General features: G+C 33.0%; 1 protein-coding gene across 1 annotated transcript; it reads right to left on the minus strand.

Moving 5' to 3' along the window:
• Positions 1-1440: 1440 nt before the first annotated feature.
• Positions 1441-11600, minus strand: LOC139498437 (alpha-amylase-like). Its single transcript, XM_071286821.1, has 8 exons — positions 11469-11600; positions 10168-10304; positions 7714-7865; positions 6337-6977; positions 5399-5507; positions 3721-3811; positions 2006-2336; positions 1441-1575 (listed from the first exon to the last, which is right to left on the minus strand). Exons 1-8 carry the CDS (start codon positions 11509-11511, stop codon positions 1538-1540), a joined length of 1542 nt encoding a protein of 513 aa, XP_071142922.1. The 5' UTR covers positions 11512-11600; the 3' UTR covers positions 1441-1537.
• Between the last annotated feature and the right edge of the window lie 1165 nt (positions 11601-12765).

Raw genomic sequence — 12765 nt, forward strand, 5'->3', positions numbered from 1 at the left:
TTTCATTAATATTGTATCTATATTGTGTCATAGATCAAACTTGTTCGTTGTATGTTTACTTGGTTTTGTTTAAATCTCTTTTTGATTGAGTTAAGACATTTTAATTGATATTCTATAGTGTGTCTTTTTATGTTGCAATGTTACACTATTGGTTGGGGTGAAGGTTGGCGCCTGTTAAACGATTAAACCCGCTGCGTTTTTATTCCTCTATCCTAAGTCCTAAGTCAGTGGTTGTCGTGTGTTGCTGTGGTTCATAAGTGTTTCTCGTTCCTCGTTTTTTTTTTATAGATTAGACCGGTGGTTTTCCTGTTTGAATTGTTTCACACTAGTCATTTTGGGACCCTTTTTAGCTTGCTGTTTAGTGTGAGCCAAGACTCCACGTTTAAGGCCGTACTTCGACCTAAAATTGTTAACTTTTTATTCATTATGCCTTATTAACCACATCTTCTTATTAAAACTATCGTTCATCGTCAACAAGTACAGGCTACCAAAAGACAAAAGCGGTTTATAGAAATGGAATATGATCAAACTAGAATAAACCTGGATTGCTAACTAGACAAATTCACCTCATTTATAAAAAGAAATTCAATTATGACAAAAGCTGCTGTTTGTATTGCCTTCTCTGTACTCAAAATACCAAAAACATTTCACCATTTAGTTGCAGAAGAGAAGAGTTTTTAAAGTTGGTAAATTAGACCATACGTCTTTCTGGTAAAAACGTCTACACAAAAACACCAAACTCCAAGGTAAGTTCATAGAGTCCATAAATGCGGAAAATATGCATCGCTCGACTATATCAAATCTTCCAATCAGCAGTCCTCTACTGTATTTCCGAACAATCTGCGATGCAATTTTAGAATTTTGTTTGACATTGGCCAAACAAAATAAAGATTGCCGCGGGCATCATTTTTTGATAGAAGCAACTCACAGGTGATTTCTCAAAAATTGCAGTATTATCAACATATATTATTTCTGCAGCGAAGCTTTACAAATATGCAAAACAAAATGAAAATTTCAGGGATTGTGGGTCCTCGATATTGTTCAACTTTCTCTTTATTTGACCGTTTTAACTTTTTTTATTCAAGTGTCACTGATGAGTCTATTGTAGATGAGACGTACAAAATTTAAATTCTTATATCTATGATGAGTTTATCTATATCATTCATATAAAGTTTCATCGAAATTGTCGAAGTACAAGTGCAAAAATGTAGAATCTCAACAACTTTGCGCAACAGATGACACAAATGTTGTCATTCCCTTAACATTGAATAACATTGAACAAATGTCATTTGTAAAAGGTCTTTCGATCAAAGTTAAAAAAAAAAAAGGATTTCGCCTTGTAGTTTCAGAATTAAAAAAAATGTAATGTTCTTAATTGGATCATCGGAATCATAGATTGCATATGTTCTTCAAAACAAAACAATATGTATAAATACCAGCTTGAGACTTTTACATTTATTTAAAGATGCCGATTATTTAATGTCATATATTTTTGGTAACAATTTATCAGTGTTATAATTAGACATGAATGATCGTTTTATGTTGTTACTTTTCTCTGACTTCCTTTCTTCGCACCTGAAAAAAATCGAATTTGAAAATCATTATTTTGCTTTTTCCTTGCTTATTAAAATGAATGTACTGAATAAGAGATATTATTTTATCTTTAAATAAATATTTAAAGCTTATGTTTATCTAAATTATGCAAAGGAATGAAATAGATCAATATGACGTGTTCCACCTATGGGATAGGACTTGCTTATAATTTCCGGAACACTAGAGATCATTGGCGGTTTTTGATAAGGTTTGTTTTGCCTTTAGATTTTAGGTTGTTTTTGTGTAAAAATGTTTGGTTTTTTTTTTTGTCGTTTTGGGGGAATTTTTTAACACGATGTTTTCAAATTGTCTTTAAATAGTTTGATTAAAAATCCCATTGGTATCTTCCGCCCCTCTTTTCCTTTTTTCTTAACATGATAGAACAAATACTTATTTGTTTACAAATTCATACCTATATGTATTGCCACCATGGGATCATCTGAACTACTCCTGATATTGAAATGAGCGGTTCCATCTCCATTTACATGCACTTCTGTACCAGTGCATTTGCTACCATCATAACTTCCGGATATGACATCACAGTAAGTGCCTTGTGGGAGTCCAGTTTGTAAATTTCTATTCAAATCAGATGTTTCTACATTTATCGCAATGAATCCTTTATTTCCTCTGGAAAACGCTATTTGGTAGTTACCATTATCCCACCAATGTTGCATATTGGTTCCCATTACAACATTTCTGAATGCCACCATGTTATAGATTTCACGCCATCTATGCTCGCATACCTGAAAAATAATCGATGGTTGCATGGTTTGAGGTCAACTGTTTAATGACAACTGCGGCATTATTATTTAAATGACCACGTTTTTTTCAATCTTTTAAAGTTTTCTTTTAGTGTTGTATTTGTTGGCCAGTAAGTAACCACCATTTCATCTTCAATTGGGGCGCATTTCTATAAATTAGTTGATTACAGATGTCTTTAAAAAAACATTTCAGAAGCGAGGAAAAAAACACAACAGTTTGTTTTCATTTATTAACGAGTTACAAAATAACCTGCTCCTGTACGTTTATGTAAAAAAGCAATTTGTTTTTTATTAAAGTGAAAACATATCGTTTGCTAGTAGAAATAATGCCATGCCCTAATAAAAATGAATGAGCAGTCGGAATAGCAGTTTTAAAGCGAATTGTTTGGGTTTTAACCTAACTAGTTTTCGAACATTATGGCACAATGGGTACTTCTAGTTTATCATGTATATTTTTGCAAATGTCCGATTCAAAGTGGAAACAAATATATAAAAGAAAACATGTGTCCCAGGTATGAAAGCTTAACCTACAATGCACATACAGATTGTAATTTGTGCTCTTATGAATTCATTGGAGAGGATTTCTACAAAAACTAGTATACACGCCGATTTATCCTTATTAAATTATACACACGTCTTTTATAACACATTTGGATAATGCAAGTCAAGTCATCATTCGATTTGTATGATTATAAAAGCAATTCATCTGAATCATTTGTCCTGTACATACATCATGTACATTTTCCCTTTGTAGTTTGAAATTTGTTGACAAATAACCCCAATTTGCGTCAGTCTTCGATGTTAAAGTAGAACGGTATCGACGACTAGCAAATCGATAAAACGGACCATCATGAATGTGACTTACCGAATTAGACTATTTACTGGATTTGTAATCACATAAGCAACACGACGGGTGCCACATGTGGAGCAGGATCTGCTTACCCGTCCGGAGCACCTGAGATCACCCCTAGTTTTTGGTGGGGTTCGTGTTGTTTATTCTTTAGTTTTCTATGTTGTGTCATGTTTACTATTGTTTTTCTGTTTGTCTTTTTCATTTTTAGCCATGGCGTTGTCAGTTTGTTTTAGTTTTATGAGTTTGACTATCCCTTTGGTATCTTTTGTCCCTCTTTTTGTACTTGAAGCGCGATGTCACATTGTGTTTTCTTAGTGAGGTTCTCGCTGTAGCGTAATGAAGAGATGAATAACAGCAAGGGCTGTTACATCTTTTTTTTTGCTAACTTTATTAGATATTTTGTCTCTTGAATATATACACCATTGCTCTTCTTATTTCAATTATAAATCTGTTATTTCTTACGAGTTTGTAGCCATAGTTTTATTATCTTATTAAAATGTAAACATAACATACCCAACCATTGCCACAGCTTAAGTCTGATATCGATCCCCAGTTAACATTCTTTGTAGACATATCTCCGTTATGAGGAGGTCCTTCGTCGGAACTATATAATATATATATGATCATTTTATTGTTTTTCTCATTTGCCTAAGAAATTGTATTAAAACAATCAACCAAAATGCATGTAGTTGTACTTCAGATTGTAAAAAAAAATCAAAAGAAGCACAAACAAGCAACACTGTCAACATTTTTATGAGCGCATCTACGTTTTACCTCACATTATTTTTTTTTAAATGAATTATTTACATGTTGAGAATATAAGTTTAGGCAACTGTGGTTTACCGAGCGTTTTCTACTATTCATGCACCATCTGCAAAAAAAAAAAAAAACTCATTTCGAATTTCCCAATCAGGAATAGGGCTAAAGTAGAGATATGAGGGCTATTCTAGATTCTAAAGACCTACGTCCGAAAAAACTTGTCACTAGTGAGTCGAGGCAATAACACATCGTATCGGTTAACCAATTCGTGATGGTGACCTGAACATTTATGAAGTGGCCGTTTCAGTCGTTCTTCCTGTGTCATTGTGTTTGAAATTATGAAGTATGGGTATGCAAGACTCGATTATATATAACATGTAAAATCGCTCCATGTTGACGTAATCTATTAACCGTATTTTCTAAGAAAGTTGATAAACACTATTTTGTGGGATAGATAATGGTTAAATAAGTGATGAGTCTTATATTGCAAACATGCTTTTTATGCGTGAGACAAAAATGAATAATCCGTGTTAGACTAGAATTTTTAGAAAACAACAAGAATGTGTCCATACTACACGCACTATCATTTTCTATGTTCAGTGGACCGTGAACTTCGGGTCAAAACTCTAATTTGGCATTACAATTAGGAAGATCATATAATAACATGTGTACGAAGTTTCAAGTTGATTTGGGCTCAAACTTCATCAACAAATACCTTGACCAAAAACTTTATCCTGAAGCGGGCACTATATTTTTCCATGTTCAGTGGACCATTAAATTCGGGTCAAAACTCTAATTTGGCATAAAAATTAGAAATATCATATCATAGGGAACATATGTACTAAGTTCCAAGTTGATTGAACTTCAACTTCGTCAAAAACTACCTTGACCAAAAACTTTAACCTGAAGCGGGACAGGCGGACAGACAAACGAACGAACTAACGAACAGACGCACACACCGAAAAACATAATGCCCCTAGCCTATGTGGGGCATAAAAGAATGGTTGATTTAAACTTACCAAAGATTTAGAAAATTATGTAACTGAAATAAGAACTACCTTCTCGATAGAATACTATACAAGATAAATTACACATAATTGTTGTAACTTTTATTTTCCGTTTAGTTATAAAGTTTTGACATAGTAAGCTTCTTTTTTTTTCTCGACACCAAAGCTCAAATGATATTTAGACATGTTCTGTGATTTTTCTATTATTTTTGGGGGCGGGAAAGAAGTCACTGACTTATAGTTTAACGTCCTTAATTTTATCAAATGCAATATTACTTAGAATGGATAGTCTAATCATCATCATTTTACAATTTAATGAAACTGTGGTCAAGGCTAGCCTAGGCATTTAAGTACACAACCCTCCCCTTTTAATTAACTTATTAGAGAATGAATAATGGAACATAGAAAGGGATAATAAAAATGACCTGCCAAAACTGAAACTGCTCATCACTCTTGTGAAACCATAAGGATGTGCCAACATAAAAGCAGTTGCCATTTTATATCTTTTCGGGTCGCTGTGTGTCAGTACACCTCCTGAAAAAAAAACCATATTACTGTTCATTAAATTTTAGGTAGTGTCATTAAAAATAATCTGCACTGATCCCTACTTTTCTTTTCATAATTTTATTACATATAGTTTAAAAAGTCATATTTAAAATTGCTATGAAATCCTTGTTATTTTTTCATATTTTTTTTTAAGAAAAAGGATGCCTGTGTTAAATGTATGAACGGTCTAGAGAGTATAATTTTCCGCCAAATTATCAATGGCTTATATATGTCGAAAACAAGCATACGGTCCATTTAATTTTTTTGGGGGCTTTTTTAGTTATATTCTAATAATTTATAATAGTCTTTGAAAAAGCTTATTGTATCAAAAATATGGTCTGGATCAGACTATGTCTTGTCAATAGGTCTGTAGCAGTCTTAAAACAACAAATTTATGTTTGGTCTACCAAAAACGCTTTAAAATTCAAACGTCATATCGATTTGAACTAGTTGATTTTTTGACATCTTCAAATTCCCTCAAACTGTCAAAATTCAATATATATATTACAATATATTAAAATAACATCTAAGGAGACGTGGTATAAATCTAAAGACAACCATAAGAACAATTACAAGTCACATTACGACTTTAACAATGAGAAAATTCCATATTGGAAACCCATGTTTGACAAAAAGGAACGAACAACTTTATTAATACTTAAGAATGTTCACAACTCTATTTCAAACCAGGCTAAACACACATTCATACAATATATGTTTCATCCAAATTCATAACATGTGCGAAATGTTCATATGACTCAAATAATAAACATTTAGTTCCTAACGAATATTAAATACACATTTTGGTTATACACACCTCCCCCGCCATGTCCTCTCTGGTTGTCATGGTTGTCAATGAATACGACCACGTCAGTTGTTTTTGGCATACTCCATGCCTCTCCCCAGGTCCGTAAATATTTTGCCGCATTTTGTCTTCTGAACACTTGCGCAAGTTTAATTCCAAAGATGAAATTCGTAACACGTGCAAATCCTGTGTATTCCGATGCGCTGATAGCTTCATTGCCCTGATCAATTACCTCTTGGAAAACGAAAGGTCTCGGGGAACCAGGGAAATACTGTGAATTTAAACCATGAAGCTTTCCATATATAGCTTGTAGGTCACCGGGCCACATGTGTTTAGCAGCATCCACTCGGAAACCAGCAACACCTATGGAGATAAGGTGGTTCATATATTCTGCGATCTTGCTTCGTACGAATTCTTTTCCTAGTTTTAAGTCTGTCAAGGACACCAGACGACAGTTTCGTACTTCATCTTTGTTGTCATAGTTATGGATATTCATATCTCCAGAATGGCATTCATTGTTTCCGTTGAAATCCCACGATGAAAAAGGAACGCCTGGGTAACTTAGCGCGCCACCATCCCAGTGGGATCCGCCTGTTCCTGTTCCCTGCCCACCGGCTCCTGTCATATGGTTTATTACAGCATCCACGTAAATCCTAGAGGAAATTTAAACATATTGATTTCGTAATAGTTTGCCCATTAAGAACGCAATATATTTAATTTCGTTTGATATTCCTCAATATAGAAGAAATAAACAATGCAAAAAGCCAAAAAAGTAGATGCATGCTATTCCCGCATGTATATGAATTTCTTTAATAATTCGTATGGATAATATGGTGTATTGCCAGTCAAACAATCATTTTAAGAAATACTCCAGAGATCAACAAGCTTTTGATTACGACATGAAAGCTTGTAAATAGTGTAAGACCTGTAGCTAAAATAACATATCCATCCATGTTATCAATTGGTCATTGATTCATATTTTTTTTTAAGGTTTTATACTATCGATGGAAGACAATCTGAAGTCTACATATATCATATAGTTCCCAAACAATACCGTATGTTGACCTTTAAATCTGTTTGATGGTTTCTGTCTCATTCATTATAAAATAAATGTGTAATTCGCCGTTTCAGAATCTAATGCATCCTGGGTAATATTTTCAAAAGTGTACACCACAACGTCCTGATTGGTTAAAAATGTCATAAACAATGGGAATTTAACCAATGAAGTGGCGCTATTTTCACTTTGGGATACGAACAATGAAATTACCCATGATGCTTTAGAGTCTGAAACGGCCTAATGCTCTTTAGCTCTTTAGGCTTACTAATGCTACTTTATAAGAGCGTATGAATGAAAGATCACAGTTACAATTAGCTTGATAATTTTCTCACCTCACATTAGCTTTATTACATCTCTGTACCATCTCAGTAAATTGAGCCTCGTTACCACTTCTTGTGACTAATTTATAACTGACAGGTTGATATCTTTCCCACCATGGTCGATTTGGTGATGTCACAACACGGTTCTCGTTTGGCGGAGAAACCTTAATACATCATAAAAATATAACAATACTTAAAGATTGATTGAATGGTTGATTAATTGGTTGATATATTGATGTTTTACGCCACTTTCACCAATTCTGTACTATTTCGTGGCTGTCATTTTTTTTTTGTATAGGTGGAGGAAACCGGAGTCCCCAGGGAGAAACACCGAACATTGGTACGAAAATTGATAATCCTAGTCAACTAAGATATGAGTTGAGAGAAGATGTATTAAAATTTAATGTACTGATACATGTATAAAAATGAGATGTGGTATCAACGTCAAATGAGATACCAATTCACCAGAGACCACACAACTGAATGTAAGACAGCGTAGGTTTTCGAACTGCAAACACCAATGTGTAAAAAACAGTACAGTATTGGGTATAATAAACCCCGACATAACAACGGCCCAATTTGTGCTTGAACAATAATCTAAAAGCAAAATCTGAAAGACATTTATCAACCACAACAATGATTGTTATACCTTACATATATTACAATCAATTCTATTTGGTAACACGTTATCATGTGACATGGATAATTCTGAAAGACATTCATCAACGACAACAATGAATAACAGACTCATTACTTTGGCCTGGCTTCTGAAGAATGTGGTTGTATTAAACCAAACTCCGAAACAGTGGTGACGTTGCTTCGCTCAACTATCAAGTTAAAGTCAACGTAGCGTAGTAAAGAGGACGTAATCACTGTTTCGGAGTTCGGTATTAAACGTTTTCAATCCTGCCCTTACCGGGTAAAGTAATGTTTACAGCACAACATAAAAAAAAATTATTTTAAATTCAAAGAGTTGGACACATCAGGTCTAAACAAAGCAGATAAAACGACAAAAAGAACAAAAGACACTACGAACTGGTGTATAGAGTACAAGTAGTTCAAATAATTAATTCGAAAACTTTGACGTGCGCCATCACAAGTTGGTTGACCGTTGTGGACTAAAGATTACGACGAATATGTTCTAATTGTCTAAACCACTATTCCGTCCTTTTTTTCTCGAATGTGACTTAACGAATTCGACTTAAAAGCGAGTTTGTACTTACTTGAGCAACACTACGGGTGCAAAATGAAGAGAAAGATCTGATCACAGTTCCGGATCACCTGTTGTTTTGTTATGACATTGTCAGGTTTTTTTTCGACTTATCAATTAGAATATCACTTATGTATCTCTCGCCTCTTTTTTACTGAAAGTCAGGTTCACATTAATTTATAAATAAATCATGTTTTCCTATATAAGTTCACCAATCAGAACATACCACATAGGTGATCACCTGACAAATCTGCCTAATAACTTTATAAATCAATTTATTTAACTGATGTAGTATACCGTCATTCTTAATTCGATCGTAATGCAACGTTTACATTTATTTCTAATCATAACATTATAATTTAAAGATGTATTGAATTTGATAAAACGGTAAACTTATGTTCCTTCTGATTTAAGTTTACCAGGTGTACATGTACTAGATAGTGCTTATCTGAATGAAAGGTTAGAAAGTATGTTTGAATTAATACACTTGATATTTCTCACTGACAGACTTATCTTTACATGATCACTGACAGAAACGGAAAAAATGTGAATCTACCGAAGTGTGTCCTTTATTTTGTCACTATAATACACATGAAATAAAATAGCTATTAGTAAATTATTATTATTCAAATTATCATTATAGTTATTATTATTAGTAGTAGTAGTAGTAGTAGTAGTAGTAGTAGTAGTAGTAGTAGTAGTAGTAGTAGTAGTAGTAGTAGTAGTAGTAGTTGTAGCATTATTAGTATTATAATGATCATTATTATTATTATCAATTAGGAATTACACGAACTCAAAATTGAACGAAATTGAGTCAAATTATTTTGTCATACCAATCCAGACTCAGTAGAAGATGTCAATACATAAACATAATTAATACAAACTAACTTACCAAATAAAACCACCCTTCAAAGCCGAATATATATGTAAATATATAGAGGATAATATAAAAAAAAATCAATAAGAAACCAATCGCAAAAACAGGCAATAACACATATTGGTTTATTCACAAAAACAAAGTTTCGAAACATATCGTTTGTCTGATACGTACTGAAAATGTTGTTCGTTTAATCTTAGTTGTCTTTTTTTCTTTAATTAGCTATTATCAATTGCAACTGCTTTAAACTTAATATTTCTTTTAAAATGAATGTTCTTAAATTTAAGACTCCTAAAACATATCAAGATTTGTCTGCATTGATCTTTTGCTGTTTTTTTTTTTTTTTTTGTTTTAATTGCTTTGTACATTTTAACTGTACCTGTACGCCACAATAACCGTAAGGTCCAAGAAATCTCTCGCATTCTGCTGCAATATCCGACCATTTCCATTCAAACAGATGAACAATGGTGTGCCGTCCAGGAGCACAATTAGGATTACTCCATGTTCCAGCAAACACTGGTTAAGATAAATAATTTGTTAAGGTGGTACCAAACACCTTCACTAAAATTAATTTGGCTCGTTTAATTTTTCCAAACCACTGAAACTGTATTTCAGTGGTTGCTGTCAGTTGGTACCTTCCATATTGTATTTTGTTAATTGTATAAGAACTATTCATAACGTTTGTTTTCTTATTCTATGGATATTCGCTCCTCTTGTTTTTAAATTTTTGCCAGATATTCGGAATCCTCTGGTTTCATCCGTTAAGTGATATTAAAAAAAATTGCCAACATACCCCTACTTTTCTTTTCATATTTTTTTTACATGTAGCTTAAAAGGCCATAATTGAAAATCTTATAAAATCTTTTTTTTTTTGTTTTTTAAAGAAAAAAGGTACCAATGTTTTAATTGTAAGAAAAATCTAGAGAACATTTTTCCCGCCAAATTTTCGATGTCTTATATCTCAGAAACATGCACACAAACCCTCAATTCTTTCTGGTTTTTTTTTACATCATTTATGTATATACTTTCAGTTTATAACAGTCTTTCAAATAGGCGTTATTTTAAAACAGAGTAGCGAACATCCTTAATAGTTTCACATTTTTTTTTTCATTCCGGGAGTTTTTATAGCTTACTATGTGGAATGTGATTTGCTCATTGTTGTATTCCATAATATGTTCTATAAAAGATGTAATAAGTGCAGCATACCACATCTTCTTAATTTTACATTGTGTTTAACAGAAAGTGGTAGGAAAATAATTAAAATTATATATTGCTTACGCTCATGCATATTGACATGTTTTAGTTCTTCCTTTGTTAAAACGAGCATCGAGCATGACTTAAAATAAATATCTTGTGAACTGATATTTGATGACGACAACATATGTTCTTTCAAACCGACGTGAATGACCTGTACTTTCAATTTGAGTTTAATTAGAGACGACGTAAACACGTAAAAGTAATTAGATCATGTCAATCTTCTGTTAATTGTTACATGGTGAAACATCACACAACTAAATTATATATTCATTGGTACACTGTAACTGGCTATTTTGTCAATTGAAAAGGAGCACTTTTGTCGAATAACTTAAACTTGACCGAATAGTTACTGCTTGATTTCTAACTAGTTATTTGTGGATGCATCATTTTGGTTCAATGAAAAACCCTAAATATATGTATTACCTGAGGAACAAATACTAAGTAAAGATATCCAGGTAGCTAACATGGCGTTCAAAAGACCTGAAATTCCGGATATTGTAAAGTTCTTATCAGACCTTTGTCTGATATGCAGTCGATCGATTACGAATATGGGACGAAGTCAAACGGCTTTCATGTTAACAAATTTAAAATTATAGGTTATAAGTTAGGTCGAAACATAGTTCTGCTCGTTCTAGTTTTTAACAATAATGATGAAGATCATCAGCTGATCTTCTAAAATTTTCATATTTTGAACTTTCAATGCTTTGCATGTGCCTTATCGTTTTAAACAAAACCAATTAACATGCACTCAATTTTAGAAGCTAACATACATCTACACATGCTATATGCTACAGGGAAAATCTTAGTGAAATGCTATCACAAAATTCATCCTGACTTGATACGAACCACTTTTTAAATAAGTTATTTTAATTAAATGAAATTGAGAAAGGAAATGGGGAATGTGTCAAAGCGACAACATCCCGACCATAGAGCAGACAACAGCCGAAGGCCACCAATGGGTCTTCAATGTAGCGAGAATTCCCGCATCCGTAGGTGTCCTTCAACTGGCCCCTAAAAATATGTATACTAGTACTGTGATAATGGACGTCATACTAAACTCCGAATTATACACAAGAAATTAAAATTAAAAATCATACAAGACTAACAAAGGCCAGATACTCCTGACATGGGACACGCGCAAAATTGCCGAAAGGTTAAACATGTTTATGATATCTCAACCCTCCCCCTATACCTCAAGCCAATGTAGAAAAGTAAACGCATAACAATACGCACATTAAAATTCAGTTCAAGAGAAGTCCTAGTCCGATGTCAAAAGATGTGACAAAAGAAAATAAAAGAATGACAATAATACATAAATAACAAATACTAGCAGTTAACTGACATGCCACCTCCAGACTTCAATGAAACTGATTAAAAGATTATGATTTCATCATATGAATATCAGACACAATCCTTCCCGTTAGGGAATTAGTATCATACCATCATAACATATATTTGAAGAACATAACCCGTGTCATGCCAATAACTGTTTTTTTTTTAATAAATGTGTTTAGTTCCGATGCAAAGACCCTATAACTGAATCAATATTAAAGCCAAAATATGCAATCTTTAATGACCTGACAACAGTATCGTAACTATATCCCTTCTTAATAAGTCTGTTTAAAGGTTTTGTAAGCTTCTGAGGTGAATACTGACATTTTTGTGCTTTGTAAAGAATACTACCATAAAAGATTTGATGTGAAATACCTGAACGTATAAG

The sequence above is a fragment of the Mytilus edulis genome, chromosome 12 (assembly GCF_963676685.1).
Source record: "Mytilus edulis chromosome 12, xbMytEdul2.2, whole genome shotgun sequence".
Taxonomy (NCBI): Eukaryota; Metazoa; Mollusca; class Bivalvia; order Mytilida; family Mytilidae; genus Mytilus; species Mytilus edulis.

Bases quoted from the DNA above. Each gene is read 5' to 3' on its own strand.
- LOC139498437 (XM_071286821.1), bottom strand. From the start codon at position 11,511: ATGTTAGCTACCTGGATATCTTTACTTAGTATTTGTTCCTCAG. The intron at 5,508-6,336 runs GTGTGTATAACC...TTTTTTTTTCAG, and splicing joins GAGAGGACATGGCGGGGGAG to GAGGTGTACTGACACACAGC. The intron at 1,576-2,005 runs GTATGAATTTGT...GATTTTTTTCAG, and splicing joins CATGGTGGCAATACATATAG to GTGCGAAGAAAGGAAGTCAG.